The sequence below is a fragment of the Chinchilla lanigera genome, unplaced genomic scaffold, assembly GCF_000276665.1.
Source record: "Chinchilla lanigera isolate Chin_1 unplaced genomic scaffold, ChiLan1.0 scaffold00078, whole genome shotgun sequence".
In the NCBI taxonomy this organism is placed as follows: Eukaryota; Metazoa; Chordata; class Mammalia; order Rodentia; family Chinchillidae; genus Chinchilla; species Chinchilla lanigera.
Genome location: NW_004955479.1, coordinates 9,809,902 through 9,832,969, shown reverse-complemented (window position 1 = coordinate 9,832,969; position 23,068 = coordinate 9,809,902). Strand labels below are relative to the sequence as shown.

At 40.9% G+C, this 23,068-nt stretch overlaps 1 protein-coding gene across 2 annotated transcripts in view; it reads left to right on the top strand.

The window, feature by feature from the left end:
* The first annotated feature begins 1,693 nt into the window (after positions 1-1,693).
* Positions 1,694-23,068, top strand: part of Tnpo3 (transportin 3) — a 91,350-nt gene continuing 69,975 nt past the window's right edge. The window contains exons 1-2 of one of the 2 annotated variants that reach the window (XM_005402405.2): positions 2,108-2,198; positions 14,749-14,909. Coding sequence is in view for 1 of the 2 variants with exons in the window: in XM_005402403.2 (XP_005402460.1) it covers positions 2,079-2,198 (120 nt within the window). In the remaining variant the exon portion in view is untranslated. Of the gene's footprint in view, positions 2,199-14,748; positions 14,910-23,068 lie in introns of both variants that reach the window. The other variant, XM_005402403.2, reaches the window with a different exon arrangement.

Genomic DNA, 23,068 nt, shown 5'->3' with positions numbered 1-23,068 from the left:
GAGCTAAATCCCCAGCCCCTGGGTTCTATAATCTTTTGAAAGAAGTAGAAAGTCCAATACCATTCCTTTTTGGATAGTCACAGGACTTTTTACACTGTATTGAATTGCTTTTTTTTCTTTACAGCTAGAATGCAAGTTTCAGAAAGGCAGAGAAAAGTTGGTCTTATTATATCATTATTCATGACATAATGAACTAGGTAACTTAAGTATCTTTTTTTTTAATTTTTTATTTTTTTTTGTTTTTTTCTCCGGTACCGGAACCGAACTCACGACCTTGCGCTTCCCAGGCAGGCGCTTTTTGCCGCTGAGCTAAATCCCCAGCCCCGGTAACTTAAGTATCAATTTCTTTTTTGCTGGAAATTATTATTTTTTTTTGTGTTACCAGGAATTGAACTCAGGACCTTCCACTTGTCAGGCAGGCGCTGTGCCGCTGAGCCATCTTCCCTGCCCTTTTGCTGGAAATTATAGCAAATCTATAATAATTTTTTAAAAAGTCATGGTGTTGGCATTTAAAATTCCTGACAATAACAATTCAGAAGGAAACTGCCATACCAGATAATAGAAATTGTACCAACTGACAGGCTTTGGAGCAAAGCTGGTCTGGATTCAATCCATAACTTCAAAAACTGTGTAACCTTGGACAAATTACATGCCCCCCAATCTCTTGTTCTACACATTCTTATTCTTTAAAATGGGGGATTTGCTCAGGAGATTGGGGCCGTGTAACTGCAATACTTCGTGCGTTGTAAACATTAACCGTGTAGTGGCAGTTATTTATTAGTGCAAAGGAGTAGCAGCAAGTTGAGAAACCCCTCACATGCTGCTGTCTTCAGTCCACATTTGTCCAACAGCATGCAGTCCAAGATTTCTATTTTGTGAATTCTGAGTACTGTTTGTTTTTTCAGTACATAGCATTGAGCTCAGGTTTTCGCACTGAGCTACAGCAGCCCTTTTTAATTTTGTACATAGCATTGAGCTCAGGTTTTCGCACTGAGCTACAGCAGCCCTTTTTAATTTTGAAATAGGGTTGCGATAAATCACCAAATTGTCCGTTTGGGCTGGAATTTGTGATCCTCCTACCTCAGCCTCCCAAAGTTCAGGGGTTACAGGTATGCGCCACCTCGCCCACTTTAGACTAGCTTTTGATTCGGAAAGGGCATACACAGAAATATAATCCAATATAAGAATGATTCTAGAGATACATGCATATGTTCTGGAGCTCAAAGCGCCATAAGGAAAGCCTCCTTTTGGGTGTAAGGATTTAGAAAAAGGAATCCGAACAGATTCTAGTCATTTTGGATTGACTCAATGGGACACATATTTCAGGTTTGTAGATTATTTGTTTACATGTCTGTCTCTTCCCCTAGAGTGAGAGTAGGAACTACGTCTTAAGTGATCTTTGGGTCTCTAGTACAGCGGACACTACAGATTGTTGAATTGATGGTGCCTTAACCATCCACTAGGACCAGAAGAGATTCTTTAGAGACAAATGAAGAAGGAAAAAGGGGGAGAAAAGACCTCGGACCTCAGGTGAGTGACACAAGCTGGTCCTAAATTCAAGGGGGACTCAAAAACTTAGAGAAACTAGGACGGGCACCTAGCCCGGCAGGGTCACTTCCGGGAGGGGCGGGAAGATAAGAGGAGGCGTGCCGGGAAGGAGGCCGTTTGTAGTGCACCAGGCGGAAGTGTGCCAAAGAGATCAGAGCTACGGCTTCCGGTCCGCTAAAACGCGGTTTAGGTAAGCGGCGTGGTTGTGTCATGTGGCGATAGGCTTCTGAGCTCAAGTCAGCAAGTGAGGAAGCCACTACCAGCATCCAGGCTCAGGAGTCTGGATTCTAGTGGAAAGACTGGCTAAAAAACAAAAAACAAAGAGCCGGGAACCTGAAGACTACCTATCCGCTGTTTCCGAGGGGGCAAATTCCACGGGGAACCCCTCTGCCCTGGTAACGGCCAAAGAGGAGATGGCGCCAGCCGGGGAGCGGCCGTGGCCAAGACAGTGAGGAAGCGCGAAGGCGGAGCAACCAGGAAGCCCGAGAAGAAGAATCAGAGCTGTCGCTGTCACCACTGCCGCCACCACCATGGAAGGAGCAAAGCCGACTTTGCAGCTTGTGTATCAGGCAGTCCAGGCGCTTTACCACGACCCAGATCCCAGCGGAAAGGAGCGCGCCTCGTTTTGGCTTGGGGAGCTGCAGCGTTCGGTGAGGGGCCCCGGGAGGCCGTTCTTTGCCGCGGGGCCGAGGCAGAGTGGGACCTACTCTTAGGGGAGCGCCTGAGCTGGCCGGTTGGCCTAGTGAGGTCCTCCAGGGGAGGAGCTGCTGTGCTGGGGTGGGGCTGCGAAGCTGCACTCTACTCTCCTCTTTTAGGAAGCTAGTCGTAGCTGATCGGTCGCGAACTGGCCCTTTCCCCACCCCGTAGAAGCTGATTTGTAGGTCCTGTACTTCTCTCTTATGGGCATCGAGCCCTCTTTACGTTCCACCCTCGATATTGCTTCTTAGGCCGTGCTTTTCTGTTTTGTCTTCCCTCAACCAAATCCAATCCCAGTGTTGCTCCACCTAAAGGATGCCTCATCCGTCTCCCCTTCGTGTCCAAGTGTTGGATCTGGCAGTTCCTTCCCAGTTGTACCCTTACTCACACCTCGCTGTTCTTGCCGATTTTTACTCCTGTTTGAGTCCATTATTCTCGAAACTTCTCAGGTTTCTAGATTTACAGACATGTGAATTGTCCCCTTACTTTGTAGTGCAACATAACAGAAAAAAAATCAACCCTGCTTTCAGAAAATCGCGGGAGTTGCTCATTTTTGCTTCATGTTATTTCCCCGAGTTTTTATTTGGGTATCAGGTTTGCCTTGATTATTCCATATAATTGTGAACATCCGGTGGAGTGTTTGCCTATTACATCGTGTTTTTTCATTTTTTGATTCATAATGTTGTATGCTTTCTGCCCTAATTTTTACACCCACCTTTTCTGTGCTTTATTTCTTGTGTGTGTACGAGGTGATCTCGCAGACTTGGGTCCTAAATGTAGGATTTACTTTATGAATTGTGCAGTATTTTGAAAACTGGAGGGGCTGATACAGATTGACCAACATTCGCCTTTAGCTTTTCTTTTTTTTTTTTTTTTTTTTTTAACGTTTCTGGTGATCAAGTCAAGAGTCTCAGGGAAGGCCAAACACGCGCTCTATTTTACTAGGCCCTCACATTTCCTTTGATTTTTGTGTTTTCTATTCAGACATATATTTTTCTGTTTGCCCCCTTCCCTTTTATCTGTATAACTCATAACTGATATTTAAAGATGCTCTGCTCTCTTAGATGAACTATATGTGCAACTATATTAGATGAACTATAGTAACATTTAAAAATTTGCGACTTTAGTTTTGAATGTTACACTTAGAAAATTGGGGCCCAATTCTTTGTTTACCTTGTGGGAAGACAAAGGAATGACTTTACTGTAGGCTGCCCAGCCAAGTCATTCACATATGGTCTCATTTAGTGTTTGGCTTTTGTGATCTTGGAGTCACAGTTCCCTGATCTTCATGTCAGATTTTTTTCTTTGTTTTGAGACAGAATCTTGCTATGCTGGCCTTGAACTCACATTGCCATCTTCCTGCCTCAGCCTCTCAAGTGCTTTGTGTTGTTTTCTAAAATATAAATAGGAAGTGTACCACCATGCCTAGCTTCCTGTTGTTTTCTAAAATACAAATAGGAAAATTGTGGCACATGGATGTAATCTCAGCACTCTGAGAGTCTGAGGCAGGAGGATTGCAAACTTTAGTCCCAACTGGGCAGTTTAGGGACTTAGCAAGACCTTGCCTCAAGATAAAAAATAATAGAAAGGTTGGGGGATATATCTCAGTGTGGAGGGCCTAGGTCCAAGCTCCAAAAAAACCAGTACTTTAAAAGTGAGCTTAAAAAAAAAATAAATAAATAGTGAGCTTTTCCTATTAGTGAGCTTTTACTATTTATAAATAAATAGTAAACTTTCTTATTATATTTTAAATCAGTAAGTAGTACCAGCAACTGTGCTGGGTGTTGGTATTTGGAAATGAACTAGACAGAAATCTATGCTGTGGGTAATTGTGATGATTACATGTGTTAATATCTTCAAAAAGCTTAGAAAAGTTCTTCAACATAGAGCTTAAAGTATGTTAGCAGTTGTTAGTCACTTTTATCTCCTTACTATCCATTATTCTCTGTTATAACCTACATCATCATCATCATCACTATTAATAGGATTTCAATAGAAACAGATAACACATTTGACAGGGTAATTTGAGAACGGTCTGTTTTATAAAGGTATTATTTATAAAGTTGTAGGTATAATGGTACCACAAGAAATAGTGTAGTAACATGTAGCCAAACTGTTAACATTCCTAGGCTGGAAAGGAGTAATAGGGGGAGTGGTTACTTGGCTGCTTTGAGAGGAATGGGGACTTTCTGATAAAGGGACACAGCTAGCTTTGAAGTACCTTGGAGGGAGGATGCTGGAAGAATGGATTTCTTGGCTTTATTCTCCCAGTGTCTGGATTCCCTATTGTTGAAACCCAACCAGAAGGCAGGGAACACACAACTTGTTGATAGCTTTTATAGAGAGGTGGTAGAGAGGAGTAAAAAAGTGGACCTGGAAAATGTCCAGGGTAGTCACATATCATAGTTGGACAGCTTCAGTCAAATTGATAATTCAGCTAACACTTTGACCTCTCAATTCTTTTTTTCCCTGAGACAGGGTCTTGCTATGTATTCCAGGCTAACCTTGAACTTAATATATAGTTCAGGCTGGCCTTGAATTCTTAATGATCTTCTTGCATCATCCTCCCAGGTGCTGGGATTATAGGCATGTGCCACCACACCCAGCTGGCCTCTTGATTCTTTTGCCTCTTCATTTTCTTAAACTGCCTGGTCACACAGTCACAGTCAAGAGTCTTGTCACACTGAAGTCACTGATCCTCCAGTTATCTAGATATTCCACTCTAATCCCAGTCCACTGGTTCTCTAGTTTGCTGGCTCAGGAATTTTAAGTTATCCTTTGTTGAGTTTTTATTTTTTGAAATCTTACATAATTTTAATTTTTATGAAAGTTTAAAGTTTTATTTTTAACACTTAAAAATTTCATGGCAGCTTTTTTTCCTGATTGTTAGTACCTTTCACTTCAAAACAAAACAAAACAAACTTGTTTTCTATATAGTAATTCATCTAAAATCTCTCCCAGTACTGTAAAAAGCCTTTTAGCGTATTCACTGGAGCATTCCTCTGCTCTAGTGTGGCTTGGTTGTTTATTGCATAATTCTTCTTTTGGGATTCCCTACTTAACATCATCCTAGGGAATTTCCTGTACTTCTTTCTTGTGTTGGATCTACTGATTCCCTGGATCCCATAATCTTTTCCATTGTCTGATAATTGACAGGGCTACCTTCACCTTTCTCTTATTGCCTTTCTGTTGGGTCTTTTTTGTTGAACCATTTTACCTTGAGCAGAGTATTAAGTCTTCTGCTTGGGATTATAAACTAGGCTGCCATGGTTCTTTTTTTTTTTTTTTTAATGTAAATAGAAGCAAAGCCATCAAGTTAGCTTTATTATACCATGTCTGGTCCTGAATACTGTTTTTTTTTTTTTTTTATTTTAAAGAGTAAAAGAAGGATAACATATTATTGGGGGGGGGCTTACCAAATTACAGACAAAGTGGTAGGAAATTATTAGTGGTTGTTGTTTTACATATTATCTACAAGATAGTTTCTCAGGAAAACAAATAGACAAATAATAGTGAGTTACAGACAAAAGAGGTAGGAGATTATCAATAGTTGTTGTACTATACTTTGATATCTTCAAAGTGGCTTCTAAAGCAAATAAATAGAGCTATACTTGAGTGACCAGTTGAATAATCACTGACTATTCGCAGTGGTTGTTGTAGGAAACACATAGTAATAAACATACACCCATGTACGAAATAGCATAGGAACAATACAGACATTACAGAGTTATGGACAGATTAGTAGGAAAATATCAGTGGCTGCTGTAATACATAGTGATATCTTCAAAGTGGTTTTTCAGGAAGACAGATGCGCAAGAAAGATCTAACAAGATCTTACAGACTAAGGGTTGTGAAAAATAGCGGATTACCTCCTCACCATTGACTCCTTTCACTGAAGCGTGATGGCTGGAAGGAAGACCAGGATTGAAGAGAAGGACCGAGAGACTTGCACCTGTGTCTAGCAACAGGCTGTTTTCTTTTTCCTCTATAATCATGGTTACCCGGGGTTCCTCCATGGAGATGACAGTCTGGCCAGAGGGAGAGAGCAGAGTATACCCTGGGCCCCCTCATTCCTGTTGGACTAACTGGTAGTATGGGTCTGAGCTCTGGAGCCTCCGCTTCTGAGGGCAGACTGATCGCCAGTGGTCTCCTTTGCATTCAGAGCATGGCCCAGGGGGCTTCTTAGGGCAGTTCCTCTTGAGGTGGCCTGGCTTTTAACAGTGGTAGCAGATGAATGTAGTTGTCGAGTTCTTCTTGGGGCCCCGAGAATCAGACTTAGGGTCTTTTTCTTTTAGTGCTGCAGCAGAAGCAGCTGCTTTTTCTCAGTCTCTTTGTTTACTCTCCCTGGTGCCATGGTTCTTATACAGGCAGTTTGGGGTCAAGGGGCCAGAGGATGGATCTCACCACGGAGTGTGTAGACTTTAGTAAAATCTTGTTTGCAGTTAATAATACATTTGCTTTATTTATTTAGTTAGGTTATTTTTTAAAAAGTTATTTTATTTTATTTTATTTATTTATTTTTTTAGGACAGGGTCTCACTTTGTAGTTCAGGCTGGCCCTGAACTCTCTGTGTAGTCCATGCTGGCCTTGAACTCACTTTGATCCTCCTGTCTCAGCTTCCCAAGTGCTGAGATTACAGGCAGGTGCTACCATGCCTGGTGCCATCTATTAGTTGTTGAATTTCATGGAAACCTCAGTGTGCTATCTCTTTCTTCTCTTGTTTTGTTTCTTGCTTAATCAAGTATACCACCATGCTGTCTCCTCTGATTTGGTGAAACACCAGCATGGATGAGTACAGTTGTCTCTTTTCCTGTCAGATGTAGTTGTTCTTTGTCTCACTTCTGAATTCCCTGGGACCTTGATCTTTTGCTTGCTTGCTTGCTTGCTTGCTTTTTTTCTGTCTTTTTGAGACAGGGTATTGCTATGCAGTTCAGGCTGGCCTTGAGCTCACTTTGTAGCCCAGGCTGGTCTCAAATTGCAACAATCCTCCTGTCTCAGCCTCTAGAGTGCTGGGATTATGGGCGTGTGCCACCATGCCCAGCAGTCTTTTGGTTTCTGTGTATATGGTGGTGTTGGTAGTGGTGTAATGTGGATTGAACCAGGGTTTTATATTTATTTTGAGACAGGGTCTTGCTAGGTTACCAGGGGCCAGTTTGAACTTGGAGTTCTCCAGCCTCAGCTTCGAAGGGGGTTAGATTACAGGCATATGACCCTGTGGCTGCTATTTTTTTGGTGTATTTTTGTTTTTACGAACAGGATCTCACTATGTGGCTCAGACTGGCTTCCAACTCACAATCCTCCTGCCTCAATTTCCTGAGTGCTGGGATTATAGGCATGTACCATCACACCTAACTTTAATTTTTTGAGATAGGATCTTACCAAGTTGCTCAGGGTGGCTTCCAGTTTGAGACACTCCTGCCTTTGCTTCCTGGGTAGCTGGGATTGTAGGCATGTGCCACTGCTCCTGGCTAAGCATAGTGTTTTAATTCTCCCTTTGCAGTTGGTAAGGAACAGAATTTGTCTGGTTTACTACAAAACCATTTTTAAAACTACACATTTTATCAAAGTGTGGTGGCCCACACCTGTAATCCCAGCACTGCTGGGATTGAGGCCAGCCTGGGCTATATAGTGAGTTCAAGGCCAGCCTGTATTGCACAGCAAGACACTGTCTCAAAAAAAAAAAAAAAAAACGAAAAAAAACCCCACATTTTGGGACTGGGGGATTGTGAATTTGAGACAGCCTGGCCTACATAGTGAGACCATATCTTTAAAAAAAAAAGGCTATGAGGAGGAAAGACCATTTCTTTATAGGGCTAGTGGCTAGTGATAGTGCTGCTGCTCTGTAGTTGTACATTTGTGCTTTTAGAGATAATCTGTGGGTTAGAGTTTATCTCAAAAGTTTTGTAGTCCAGTCTAAAAATGGAAAAGGTATGATGAACAAAAGGAATAAATTAGATGAAATGAAATCATGCTTTGATGGACTCATTTGACATTGTCACCTATGGTTTGTTACATATCCATGGAAATTTCCTTCTTTTCCACCACCACTGCTACTTTTTTCTTCCCTTTTCTCTGCAGTGTTTGGGATTGAACCTGAGCCTTCCAAGTACTATACCCCTGAGTTACACCCTCAGCCCGAAATTGTTGGTATAAGCTTTGATCATTTGGTTACCATGATGGCTTTCAAGTTTCTCTGTAAATTTATTTCCCCTTTGGAACTAGTAAGTATCTTACAGGGAGAGTCTTCTTTTCTCTCCTTCCTCCCTGCCTGCCTTCTTTTCTTTCTCTTTCTTTCAGTTTTTGCTTTGAGGCAAGGTCTGTTTGTCTACATGGGCCTCGAACTCACAATCCACCTTGTCAGCCTCCCAAGGAATAGGGCACTATAGGTATACTACGGAGCTGGGTCCTCTTAAATATCATATCATAAAGGTCGTGGATCACAGATACCAGCTTCTAACTTCTTTCCTAGTTCTTTCCCTTTTGCTTGTTTGGTTTTTTTTTTTTTGTTTGCCCCCACCCCCCTGCCCCTTACCGTGGATCGAACTCATGACCTTGTGCTTGCCAGGCAGGCGCTGTGCCGCTGAGCTGAATCGCCAGCCCCTCCCTTTTGGAATTAGTTGATTCTTTAGTTTTACTACCTAAGGTTTTCCTTTTTTTTTTTTTTTTATAGCAATTGTAGTTATTGGCTTAATGGCTTAATTTGACATTTTTTCTGTTTATGTTATCATCATCCAATCAGGTGGTCCTTAAAACATAACTTATTTTTTTGAGACAGGGTCTTTGGGTGTAGTTCAGGCTGCCCTCCAACTCACAGGGATCCTCCTGTGTCAGCTTCTTAAGTGCTGGAATTACAAGCATCTACCACCACACCTGCCTAAAACATACCCTTTTTTTGGTCTGTTTTGAGACAAGGTTTCACTAGGTAGTTCAGGCTGGCCTTGAACTTACTTTTGTAGCCCGGGCTGGCCTCAGACTCACAACAGTCCAGCAATCCTCCTGCCTCACCCTTCTGAGTGCTATAGGTGTGTGTCAGGATTCCTGGCATTATAGTTTACTTTCAAACAGAAAACTGTCTAGAAAAGTAAGGTGTTTTTATACAACTTCATTGTTGCTGTTGTTGTTTGAGACAGCCCTGTAGTCCAGCCCAGCCTTGGGTTTGAGATCCTCCTGCCTCAGCCTCTCAAGTGCTGGAATTACAGTTGTATGCCACTGTGCCTGGCTTCTGTACAACTTCTGTTGGTCAGTTAGTTCACTGACTATAGGAATACAGTAATGTTTTTCATAGGAAGAAACTGGGAATATGTCAATAAATAATAAAAACAAAAGGCCTTTACTCCAGAGCTCACTCACCTAGCTGTACGGCTCAGTATGGTAGCAGGTGTGACTATTTAACTTTTAATTAAATGAAATAAAAATTAAAGTTAATATCAGGCCTTTATCTACAGAAAGAAAAATAATCATGAGCAAATCATTTCAGACCCCTCCTGTCTCTCAGGAGCCATTCCTGTTCCCCATTCCTTTTCCCCAATAAATTTTCCTACTGTTAAAAAAAAATACAAAAAAAAAAAAAATACCAGGTCACCACTACATTTCCTAATTATAACATAATTTTTCCAAAGTCCTTCCAAATATTTCTTTGCTGCGCTAGGTGGTGTATGCCTGTAATCCCAGCACTGGGGAGGCTGAGGCAGGAGGATTGTTGTGAGTTCGAGACCAGCCTGGGCTACAAAGTGAGCTCAAGGCCAGCCTGAACTGCACAGCGAGACCCTGTCTCAAAAAGACAAAACAAAACAAACAGCAAATATTTCTTCTACTTTCTTTAGTTGCATTTATGATTGGTTTGATGTATAAAGAAAATAGAAAGTTTTTATAGTTATTTTTTTGAGACAGGATCTCTCTGTGCAATCCAAGCTGGCCTCAAATTTGTGATCCTCTTGCCTCAGCCTCTCAAGTGTATTAAGTATGCTACTCTAAGTACCTCTTGTAAGTGGAATCGTGGTATTTGTCCTTTTCTGACAGGCTTTTCTCGCTTAGCATGATATCCTCAGGGTTCATCCATGTTGTAGTATGTGTTAGAATTCCTTTTTTCCTTCCTTCCTTCCTTCCTTCCTTCCTTCCTTCCTTCCTTCCTTCCTTCCTTTATTTTGAGACAGGGCCTCCCTGTGTAGTACAGGCTGGCCTGGAACTTGTGATCTTCCTGCCTCATCCTGCCAAGCGCTAGGATTATAGCCGTGCTCCACTGTACCCAGCTAGAATTTCCTTCCTTTATAAAGCTGAGTAATACTCCATTGTATGTATTGACCATATTTAGTTTATCCATTTATCCATTGATATGTACTACTTCTACCTTTATTATGAGTAATGCTGCTATGAATGTGGGTATACAAATACCTGTGGAGTTCACGCTTTCAATTCTTTTGCAAGTGGAATTACTAGATCATATAGTAATTGTTTGGTTTTGTTGTTGTTCTTGCCATCCTATATTTCAAATTTCATAGACTTTTAAATTCTATTAAACTTAAATTTTAATTTCTGTTTTTTTGTTTTGTTTTGAGACACTGTTTAGGTTGGCCTTGAACTCACTATGTAGTCCAGGCTGTCCTCAAACTCATGGCGATTCTCCTGCTTCAGCCTCCCAAGTGCTGGAATTAGAGGTGTGTGCCACCACACCTGTGCAGTTTTAATTCTTAAGAGGCTGAGATTTACTCTGGCTGTATTTCCGTAGTTTGTACATGGTATTAAAGTATTCCTATTTTTTTTTTTTTTATCCCCCTATGGTATTAGGGATGGAACCTAGGCACTGAAGTTACATCCCCAGCTCAGTTTTCTTTTGATTTTGAGACAGGGTTTCCCTAAGTGGTAAAGTTAGTTTCCCAGGCTGGGCCTGTACTCACCATCCTCCTGTCTCTCAGAGCACTGAGTTTAGCAGCGGGCACTACCATACACTGTGCAGAGTGTGCCATGGTTGTGCATTTGAAGCCCAGAAAGAACCCTTGCCCGTTATTGGAATTTCATACTCTATAACTTTGTAGTGTTTGGCATGCAGGACCTAGTACTGGCTTAATTTTTCTCTTCTGGTAAAGTTTCCAAAATGAAAATATTAGGAAACAGGTATTTGCCCCCTTTTTGTGAATTTTCTCTTAACAAAGTTTACATTACGGTTTTTACTTATTTTCTTTAACTCATAAAAATTATTTTCAGTTTTTCTCTGTATTCATTGTTTCCTTATATTTTCTGTCTCAGCTGTAATGTAATATCATTTAAACAGTTATTCCTAAAGCAAGAAAATATATTTAGAACTAGATTTGAAAATAAACATATGTTATGTAAATATTCAGTTTGAAAAAACACTTTACTAGCTGTGGCACATGTCTGTAATACCAGCACTGGGGAGGCTGAGGCAAGAGGATCGTTGTGAGTTTGAGACCAGCCTGGGCTACATAATGAGTTCAAGGCCTGCCTGAACTATACATAACAAGACTCTGTCTCAAAAAAACTCCCAGAGCACTTTATTACATTATACAATATTTTAATTTCACTTCTCTCTCTTTTTTTTTTTTTTTTTTTTTTGGTCTTTTTGAGACAGGGTCTTGCTGTGCAGTTCAGGCTGGCCTTGAGCTCACTTGGTAGCCCAGGCTGGTCTTGAACTCACAGTGATCCTCCTGCCTCAGCCTCCTGAGTACTGGGATTACAGGCGTGCGCCACCACACCCAGCACATCTCATATTTTTATAAGTTTGAAAATTTAAGATTTTATTAGGTAGGCAGAGATAGAGACCAGAGATAAAGGAAATGCATTTTCTATATTTTTGGCTTTGAGGAAGCCATTTACCTAGCTACCCCTTGGCTTCTAATGCAGTGGTTTCCAGCTTGGCATTCTTTTCTTTCTTTTTTTAGGGGGTGGTGATTGAGACAAGGTTTCCCGGTGTACTCCAGGTTGGCCTTGAACTCACTGTGTAGACTAAGCTGGCCTCTGCCTCAGCCTCTTAAATGCTGGCATTACAGGTGTGCACCACTGTGTACAGCCAGTTTAGCATATCCTTCCTTCCTCTTCCCTGTCTCTGCCCTCCTTCTCCCTCTCTTCTTTTCCTGTGCTGAGGCTCCTACCCAAGCCCTCATTGTATTCTGTGTAAGTATTGTACCAATGAGCTACATTTCCAACCTCAGCTTGGCATTTTTTACTTTGCAAGGCTGCCTAGTGTAATTAATAAAATCTACAATGAAGTGATTATCAAGGAATGCATGCCTTTAGTCACTTCAACTGAAGCTAAATCTGTGGGTTTTTTTTTCTTTTTTTTTTTGAGATGGAGGTCTTGTGGTGCTGCCCAGGTCAGCCTCAAATATGCAGTACTCCTGCTTCAGCCTCCTAAGTAGTTGCAATTATAGGCCTGAGCCACCATGCCCAACTGAAGTTGATTTTTTTTTTTTTCTCTTTTGAGACAGGATCTCACTGTGCAGTTCAGGCTGGCCTTGAACTTGCTTGTATAGCGCTGCCCTTGAATTTGCAAAGATCGTCCTGCCTCAGCCTCCCGAGTGCTGGGATTACAGGTGTGCACCACCACACCTGGCCAAATATATCTTTTTTAAGGACTGTTCTTGAGGATAGTACTGTATTTACCTACATAGGTGATTGTAGACTTTTAACTTGGATAGGGATTCTTTACACTTGCCATGAAAAGTTTGGGCACAATATTTCAGTACCATTTTTGTGTATGACTACCAAATATAAAGTTGAGCCAGATTCATTTGACAGAATAAGGGAGAAGTCACTGTCTAGTGCTGTCATTTGGTCTTATTGATTCTTTCCTTTGAGATCAAGATAGGACATGGTGCATATATTCCTGTAGCCTTTGGCAGATATGTAGTGTTTGAGAGGTTTATCTTTTGGAAAATGAATGGCTATGATTTAAATAATTTTTTAGCTAAGGATCTCTTCCCTCCCATAAGAAAAATAATTTTATTTTCCTGTTGATCTTTCAGTTACTAGGGAAATGGCTAAGCAAATGTAAGTTAGCTGAATTTACCACTATCAATAAGCTTTTTTGCTTCTAGATAAATTAGTATTTATACATACAAGGGTATTTTGTAGGTCTGAGAGCTCACTGGGGGATTATTTTTCTTTTATAGCTGCTTTTGAAAGTATAAGTCTTTGACTTATCTGCTGTGGTGAAAATAGTAGCCCAGTTTCATTTTATTATGGTTTCTGTATTTTAGGATATCTTATAAAGTGAGTTAATCTGAAAAGTATTTTTAGATAATGATAGTTATCTTGTACCCCTCTGTTTATAGAATATTAAATAATATTCCTTCAAGCCACTGTCCCTTCTCTTTCATTGTCCAAGAAACCATCAGAAAGTAATTTGTGACAAGTGTAGCAATTTATCTCAAATTTGGAAAACTCTTACAAAGGATGACCTGTAGAAACATAATATAGTTGATCTGGTCTGGGGATATAGCTCAGTGCTCAAGGCCTAGGTTTGAACCCCCGCAGGGGGAGAAAAAAAAATGAAAGAAAAGAAAGGCTAATGTTCTGAATTAGACTCTCTCTTCCTTTTTTCTTTCTTTCACAGGAACACCAAGTGAATCTTGATTTTAACGGGGCCTGTGCAACACAGCAGGGTCAGAGTGCCCGGGGGCCTGCTCCTTATATAGCAGCTGCAGGCCTGTTTCCTGCGGGGGCGGGGAGGGACGGAATGGTGGCAGTGTAAATCAGGGCCCAGATCCCTCCTCCTTTCTTTACCTGTTTCATGAAAATGACCTTTTTCTTTGGAAAAGACAGATTTTTTTTGGCTCTATACCATATTGTTGTCAGGCATGTATCTAAAAAGTTTTGTTGATGTATAGTTTTCTTTTTATTCTGTGCTCTGTTGTAGTTCCCACCTTCTCATACACTCCCCTCAATATGCTATGAATCTTTGAGGACATCTTCATTTAATGAATATGTCACTGACTGATTGACGTGCTTTAAAAATTGCAGCAACCTGACATTTATGTTACTTTTTAGCTTTCATTGAATTACCTGTATTTCTAGTACCTCATTTACTGTTTTTCAGAGCTCTTGGAATGAAGTATTTTAAGTAATTCTGCTTAATTTAAATCTTTCCGAGTAGCATTAACTAACTGCTAGCCCTAATCTGCTTCTAATTCTTGGCAGCTAATGACTCATTTAGCTCCTGTCTGGGTGTGCGCTAGCATTGTGGAGGCCTGTTCAGTGATTCGCGCTGATTTGGCAGTTTTAGAAATGTTGGTGGAGCAGCGAGTTCTGGAGCAATAGTGCACCATTAAAGAAGAAAAGGGGCAAGTACTTTTCAGATCTGCTGTGAATACAATGAAGGACTTCGAGCGCGTTAGTGAAAGGATTGCTGGGCCATAGCTTGCTCCATATTCATCACATAGTCATTGAAATATCTTTTGAAAGACTGATATAAAGGCCTGTTCTGCTACTGCTTTGTGAAATGGAAGATTGGAATTAGATGCTTAAATGGAAAATGTTCTCTTGTTGCAGTCTCTTTGAAATGTGCTGCTAGTGGGAGCTGCAGCTTCCTCCTGCTGACTCTGAGCCCCAGGCTTCGGTTGAGATGGTCCTTTCAGAAATGTGGAGCTTAGTCCAAGCCTGGATTTCAGTGGGTAGCACCTGGCATCTGTGGCTAGAGAGTCCTATGAAGTGTAAGTGCTTTATTCTCTCCTTGTACAGAATCTCTTTTTCTTCCTTTTTATCTCTTCTCTTCCTTTCCGCAGCATAGTGGAGTAGAGGGACGAACCGTGAGCAATGTACTGTCGTGTCAAGAGTGGCAGGGTCTGGTTGCATTTTCTTTGACTCAGTGACCAAAGCAAGACTATTTGGTTCTTTTTGAATGTCAACAACTCTTAAATCCTCCTAGAATCCAAAATAAAAAGTAAAATGATAAATTACGACCTTTTGACCTTTAGTATTTCAGAATCATCATGAGTAAATTTTTTTAATTAACAGTTTACTTAGTAGCTCTTGATACTAATTTGCCTGGTTTCTGTAGAGGTAACTCTTATAGTTAGTTTTTATTCCAAAAGATGAATATTTGTTTGATAGGAGAGTCACATTTGATGAGTGGATGACGCAACTTTAAGATTAAAAAGGTGCTTGAAACTAGAAAATGTTTTTCCCCTTTTGTCTCTATTTGGTACATTTTCACAAGAGTAATTTAGGAGTTTTTCTAAGACCCAACACCCTGCAGAATTTTTTTTTTTTGTCTTTTTGAGACAGGGTCTCACTATGCAGTTCAGGCTGGCCTTGATCTCACTTTGTAGCCCAGGCTGGCCTCGAACTCACAACGATCCTCCTGCCTCAGCCTCCCAAATGCTGGGATTACAAGCGTGCGCCACCACACCCAGCATCCTGCAGAATTGTCCTAGGAAATACTGTACATATAGCTGTCCCCTAGATTTTAGTTTGGTTAAAAAACACTCCCTACACACACTAGATAATAAGATAATCAACATTAGAAGATGCAGGTTTTATATTTGACTTAGTTGCTTGGGTCTGGACACTTTTCCTATTTGAGAAATATTAGAAGTATATAACTTCTTCCAGATGAGACTTTCCCTCCCCTCCAACTTTTTAGCACGGAAATTTTTAAGTCTACCAGTTTTAGCTAGTAAAAGCATTGAGCTTCTCATCACTAAAACAAAATCAAAGTTCCATTTTGGCAAGACCAGTGCAGCTCTATAAAGGAGGGCCCCAAAATTCTCATCTTTGCAGAGCTTTTGTGTTTTTTATATGTAAAGACCTGATTTACTTATTCTTTGTTACCTTTTCTTTCTATACATTTTGGATTTTATTTTGATAGGTAGCCTCAGTGTAGTAGCTCATATTCCTAGTAAAAGGATGGACTTTCTTGTTTGGGAGAACAAAGAAGTATTACAGGTGTAAAAGATATGGTATCTTATTTTGCATTATATTTAGCAATTTGTATGTACTTTATAAAGTACCTGTTTTGGTCAAAGGATTTATCTATGCACTTTGGGAGATTCAGAGATAATTAAGCTATTTTTTTGTTGTTATTATTTTAACTTCTGAAGAGAACTTACAGTCTCTTAGAAAATATGAACAATTACTGCAGTACAGAGTATTGCAGTTGAACTAGGAGAGTCAAGGGTACCTCAACTCATTTATTCAGGTTAAAAGGATTCAGTTGGGCGTGGGGGTACATGCCTGTAATCCCAGCACTTGGGAGGCTGAGGCAGGAGGATCGTTGTGAGTTCGAGAACAGCCTGGGCTACCAAATGAGCTCAAGCCCAGCCTGAACTGCGTAGCGAGGCCCTGTCTCAAAAAAAAAAAAAAAAAAGATTAAAAGGATTCATTTATTCCTAGTAGAGATGTTCGTTTTTTCCTCCATAACCTTGTTAGTTATGTTAATGTAGTTACAGAATAATTAAAAGTAAAATTTTTATTTGTTCTATAAATTCAGAATAATTGTGATTCTGTGTTTGCTAACTTTTTTTTAATTGCACGTGGTCTTATTAGAGATTGAACCTAGGGCCTTGCACATGTTAGGTAAATGCTCTACCACTGAACTATATCTCCAGCCTTCATATTAGCTAACTTAAAAGTTAGACTACAGAATTCTGAGGCTTCTATGGTTTGTAGACATCAACATGAGAACTGTTAGATAATGTAGACATTGTGACTTAAGTCTCAATTTTCTGCTAATAGAAAAAGTGCTTTTTAACTTCATCAAAAGATAGCTTATATGTACTATGGTAGAGTACACAACCTTCAGTGTATAGCTCAGTTTTCTTTACTTGTGTATATTTGACTAATCCCTAATAACCTTAAGGCAGAGAACACTAAATTACTCTTACCAGTTGCTTTTCTTGGTACTGGTCTTAACAAGTTTCTAAATGCCTCTTTCTAGTAAATCATTCCCTGCCTTCCCAACAACCACTATTCTGACTTACATCAACATAGATTACTTTTCCCTTTTAAAAAAAATTTGTATTAATATTCACACAAATACAGTTAACCTATTTTTTGTTTTTTGGGACAGGGTTTTACTATGTACTCAAGGCTGGCCTTGAACTCACACAGATCTTTCTGCCTCAGCCTCTCAAGTGCTAGGATTACAGATGTGCCACCATGCCTGGTTGTTCATTTCTAACTTGGATTATTTTATTGAATGCCTTTATGTTAGAAAAGTAATCTCACTGGGTATGGAATTCTTCTTTGACTTTTTTTTCATCCCCAGTGCTGGGGATTGAACCCAGGTTCTTGTGCTTTACCACTGAGATGTACCCCAACCCCTGGCATCCTGATTTCTGGGAAGAAGTCTGCTGTTTAATGTTTCCTTTTTCCGTTTGCCTTTATTTTCTCCTTATTTTTAGTTTTTTTTTTTTTTTTTTGTCTTTTCGAGACAGGGTCTTGTTGTGCAGTTCAGGCTGGCCTTGAGCTCACTTTGTAGCCCAGGCTGGTCTTGAACTTGCAGCTGTTCTCTGCCTCAGCCTCTTGAGTGCTGGGATTACAGGCGTGTGCCACCACGCCCTGCTTGTATTTTTGGTTTTTAGGAGTTTCAATATGATGTGTTTAGTATATTGTGTTTGTTTGGTGAGGGACAGGAGCAGTTTTGTTGATCTAGTCTAAATTTTTTTTTTTTTTTTTTTGAGACAGGGTCTGGCTAAGTAATTCAGGTTGGCCTTGAACTCACAAGTCTTGGCTTGGGTTGAATTTTTGGTGATCCTCTTGCCTGAGCCTCCCAAGTGCTGGGATTACAGATGTGTACCACTATGCCCAGCTTTTGGTCAGAATCAACCTTCTTCCCTCTCTCCCTCCCTCTCTTCCTTCCTTCTGCTAGCTTTGGGTTTTGCTTGTTCTTTCTTTAGGTCCATAAAGTATAAAGTTAGGTTGTTGATTTGAGATATTTTTTTCTTTTTAATAAAGTGCATATAGCTATAAATTTCCTTGTTAGCACTTTTGATGCATCCTATAGGTTTTATTAGATTATGTTTTCATTTGTCTGGAAACATTTTCTGATTTCTTTCTATCACTTGTTGGTTGTTGAAAAATTGTTATTTGATTTCCAAATATTTATGAATTTTATAGCTTTTCTTCTTTGATTTCTAGTTTTCATTCAATTATAATTAGAAAAGATGGTTGGTGTGATTTCAGTCTTTTTAAATTTCTTAAGACTTATTTTGTGACCTAACAGTGTATCCTGGAGAAGTCTCAGTGTTTTTGACGACTGGTTATAGAAACTATCCCATTTGGTCTCTAATTTGTTGACCTTACTTTGGTGTGAAGGCATGTTATGCAACATCCGTTCTTCTACCTTCAGTGCAGTATTCAATTACTTCAGATACTCACCTTCTTATTGTAAAATTGGTAAACCCAGCGCTTGGGATGCTGAGGCAGGAGGATCACTGTGAGTTTGAGGCCAGCCTGGGCTACATAGTGAGTTCAAGGCCAGCCTGAACTACAGAGTGAGACCCTGTCTCAAAAACAAAACAAAACAAAACAAAACAAAACAAAACAAAACATGGCTTTGTGGAGTCTGGTATGGTGATACTCCGAAGGGCTAAGGCAGGAGGATTGGCAGTTTGAGCACAGACTGGGCAACTTAGTTACTTAGTAAGATCTTGCCTCAAAATTGAAAATAAAAAGGGTTGCAGGGCATAGCTCAGTGTGAAGGCCCTGTGTCCGATCCCCTACTTTAAATAAAAATAAGCTTTGTGTTAGGTGATTTTTGTCCAGCTGTAGCCTGTTGTAAGTATTCTGAGCGTGATTGTGGTGGACAAAGCTAAGACAGGGTATTTGTGACTTAGTTGTACTAAAAATGTATTTTCAGCCTATGATATTTTCAACTTAATAGTGGGTTTATCTGGACGTCACTCCCTTACAAGTTGAGGAGCATCTGTAGTTCTTGTTTCCTTCAGTGCATCCTCACCGAAAGTCTGGAGTATTTGGACAGTTGTTGGCAATCTGAATTCCAATTTTTTTTCCTTTCTCTCCCTCTTCCTGTTCCTCTCCCTGCTCCTCTCCCTGTCTCTCTTTCCTTCCTGTTCCCTCTGTCCCTTCTTTTTTGACCTATTTTGCTAGGGCTGCCCTTGGATTTTTGATCCTCTAGCCTCAGCCTCCGGACCAGCTATGATTACAGGTGTGTACTACAACCTGTAAAGCTGAGTTGGCTGAGTTCCAATTTTCAGTTTAAGATTCCAGTTTTCTGAAGATAGTCCCTAGTCTGTTGAGACTTACCAAAGTTCTCCAGCATCTCAGCCTCTTGTTTTGCACTTTCAAATTGGCAGATACCTTGAGAGGAAGCATGGAGCCAATTGCGGGGCAGATCTCTCTGCTTTTCTGTTCTCTTCTCTCTGGGATCCTGTGGCCTCATTTTGACCTGTTTTGGTGTCTTGAAAAGGATTCTTTTTGGTACTTAATCTTTGGTCGCTTTTGGCTGGAGAGTTGGTGTAATACCAGACAATCTGTTGTAGTCAAATTGAAACATGAATAAATGCTATGAAAGAGATTGTCAGGTTGTTTGGGGAGCATGTAGGGCACAGATCTATCTGCTGTATGTTGTTAAAAAGCTTCACTACCTTTTTTGAAAACTTAACAAAAGGACCTTCCAATAGAATCTGCTGTTTGGCGTTTATTTTCTCTGTGGTGTAAGACATGGTTGGGGGTATGTTGGATAGTAAAGAGAAGAGTGGGACTCTTGGCCTTTTTTTCTTTAGTACTGGAAATTGAACCCTGCTACTGAGCTACATCCCCAACCCTTTTTAAAATGTCTATTTATTTTTGAGATAGGGTCTTACCAAGTTTCTCAGGCAGGCCCTGAACTTTGAGCTCCTCTGCCTTAGCTGCCCCAGTGCTGAGATTACAGGAGTGTGCCCACCACTCCTGGCTTGGACTTACACTTTGGTGCTTACTGCTTTGATATAGACAAAGTCAGTTGCTCCTCTGCTTGCTGCACCCTGTCTAGTCTACCTGTTGGGGAAGAGATAGGAGAGGCTAGTTGGGGTTCTGTCAGCTTGTACCTCCAGAAGCCTTGGACTGGTGGTGGCCATTCAGGTCAGGATGGGGCATGGCGTTGGCTTCGCTGGTCTTGCTGCTGGGCTGCTTTCTCCTGGCTTCTCAAGCTAAGCTGTAGTAGAGGCCTAGAGGGATTCCTGGTACACTGGGAACTTGAGTACCATGGCTACAAACAAGGAGGTGGACTACCTAAAAGGAAGCTTGCCCACTGTGCGCCATGTTGGTGAGCGATGGCTTCCCCATAGCACTTCCTTGGGGGCTGTTGGAAGTGGAACCCAGATAGAAGCAGTAGTGTGGGAATGGCTGCTGTGCTCTTGTGGCCATCAGAAACCCCTGTGGACCCCTGAAAGTCTGTGACATAGTCTTTGGGGCAGATCAAGTGTCCTACTACCAAAAGATGTGCAAGGTACATTTTTAAATTTTATTTTATTTTATTTTCCTGTCTTTTTTGAGACAGGGTCTCACTATGCAGTTCAGGCTGGCCTTGAGCTCACTTTGTAGCCCAGGCTGGTCTTGAACTCACAAAGATCCTCCTGCCTCAGCCTCCCAAGTGCTGGGATTACAGGTGTGTGTCCCCACGCCTGGCATTCATTTTTTTAAAAAGTTGTGTTTTGTAGAGATTGTTCCATATAGGGAGGACAGTTTGAGACAGGGTCTCACTATGTAGTGCAGGCTGGCCTTGAACTCACTGCGATCCTCCTGCCTCAGCTTCCCTTTTTTTTAGTCTTTTTGAGACAGGGTCTTGCTATGCAGTTCAGGCTGATCTTGAGCTCACTTTGTAACCCAGGCTGGCCTGGAATTTGCAACAATCCTTTTGCCTCAGCCTCCTGAGTGCTGGGATTACAGGTGTGCACCACCATACCTGGTGACCCATCCATATTAAGAAAGTAAATTTTGTTTTGTTTTATTTTGCTTTGGTCTTTTTGAGGCAGAGTCTCGCTATGCAGTTCAGGCTGGCCTTGAGCTCACTTTGTAGCCCAGGCTGGTCTCAAACTCGCAACGATCCTCCTGCCTTAGCCTCCCGAGTGTTGGGATTACAGGCGTGCACCACCATGCCTGGTGACCCTTCCGTATTAAGAGAATAATTTTTTTTTTTCTGGTACCGGGAATCTTACTTACAACCTTGCGCTTGCCAGGCAGTCACTGTGCTGCTGAGCTAAATCCCCAGCCCCGAAAATAAATTTTTTTAAAAGGCAATTCGAAGCTGGATATGGTGGCACACGCCTATAATCCCAGCACTCCAGAGGCTGAAGCAGGAGGATTATTGCAAATTTGAGACCAGCCTGGCTACAAAGTGAGCTCAGCGTTAGCCTGAATTGCATAGCGAGATTCTGTCTCAAATAGATGGAAAAAAAAAAAAAAAAAAAAAAAAAGCAATTCCAAAGGTCATTTTAAAAAAAATTCAAGCTGGGCATGGTGTTGCATACCTATAATCCCAGTAGCCCAGAGGCTGAGGCAAGAGGCCCGCCAAGAGTTCAAGACCAGCCTGAACTACATAGTTGAGATCCTGTCATTTAAAAAAATTTTTTTTTGTTTTTCAAAGGCTGGGAATATAGCTCAGTAGTAGAAAGAGACCCTACATGGCATGCCTGAGGCTCCAAGTTTAATTCTCAGCACATACACAAAAAAATTCAACATCATTAAAAGTACTTAAAAAGTAAATCTCTTGGGGCTGGGGGCATAGCTCAGTAGCATAAGTACCTGCCTGGCAAGAGAAAGGTCCTGAGTTTGATTCCTGGTACCCCCCCCAAAAAAATTAATTAAGAAAAATAAATCTCCTTTGTATCCATATCCCCTGTGTTTACCGACTTGCATTCCCTACCCACAAGTTTGCCAGTTTGTTCAAGGTAGTTTTTGTATTGTTTTGTTATTTAGTTCTACTCATTTTTTTTTTTTTTTTTTAATTTTTTTGAGTTGGTCTCACTATGCAGTTCAGGCTGGCCTTGAGCTCACTCTGTAGCCCAGCCTGGCCTCAAACTCACAAGGATCGTCCTGCCTCAGCCTCCTGAGTACTGGGATTACAGGTGTGCGCCACCATGCCCAGCTATTTTTGAAAACTACTTTTAAGGAAAGAGTTGTTTTTTAAAGTAAAAAATGTAGAGCTAAGAAAGATATAGTTGGTATTTTTGGCCAGTTTCTGCCATAAAATTCAACATAGTACTGCACAGTGAACTTTTTTTCCCAGTACTGGGGATTATAGCTAGGGCTTCTTCCATACTAGGCAAATATGAACTACCACTGAACCACATCCCTATCCCTTTTTAAAATTTTGGGGATGGTTTTGCTCAGTTGCCCAGGTTGAACATGAACTCATGATCCTTCTCATTTGCATTGCTGAATAGCTAGGAGTACAGATAGGCACCACAGTACATAGCTTTTAATATGGTTTTTGAGTGTCTTTTATGGAGATTATCTGTTAAGGAATCTAGGCTGCTTAATCTCCACAGTTTCCCAATCTGGATTTTTCTGATTGCATAGTCATGATGTAGTTCTGCTCTGTTTATGGTTTGCCCTTTATATCCATGAGGTTAGCATCTGTGAACTTAACCAAGTATAGATTGAAAATATCTGGGAACTGCATTGCCTGCGCTGCATGTGTACAGACTTCTTTTCTTGTCACTCTTGCAGCTGTTTATAAGCATCTGTACTGTATTAAGCATCATAAATAATCTAGTGATGATTTAACGTGTGTGAGAGAGCCAGGCGTGCTGGTGCATCCCTGTAATCCCAGCTCTGGAGAGGCTGAGACGGGAGGATCGCTGAGAGTTCAAGGCTAGCCTGGGCTACATAGTGAGACCCTGTCTCAAAAATAAATAAATATATAAAT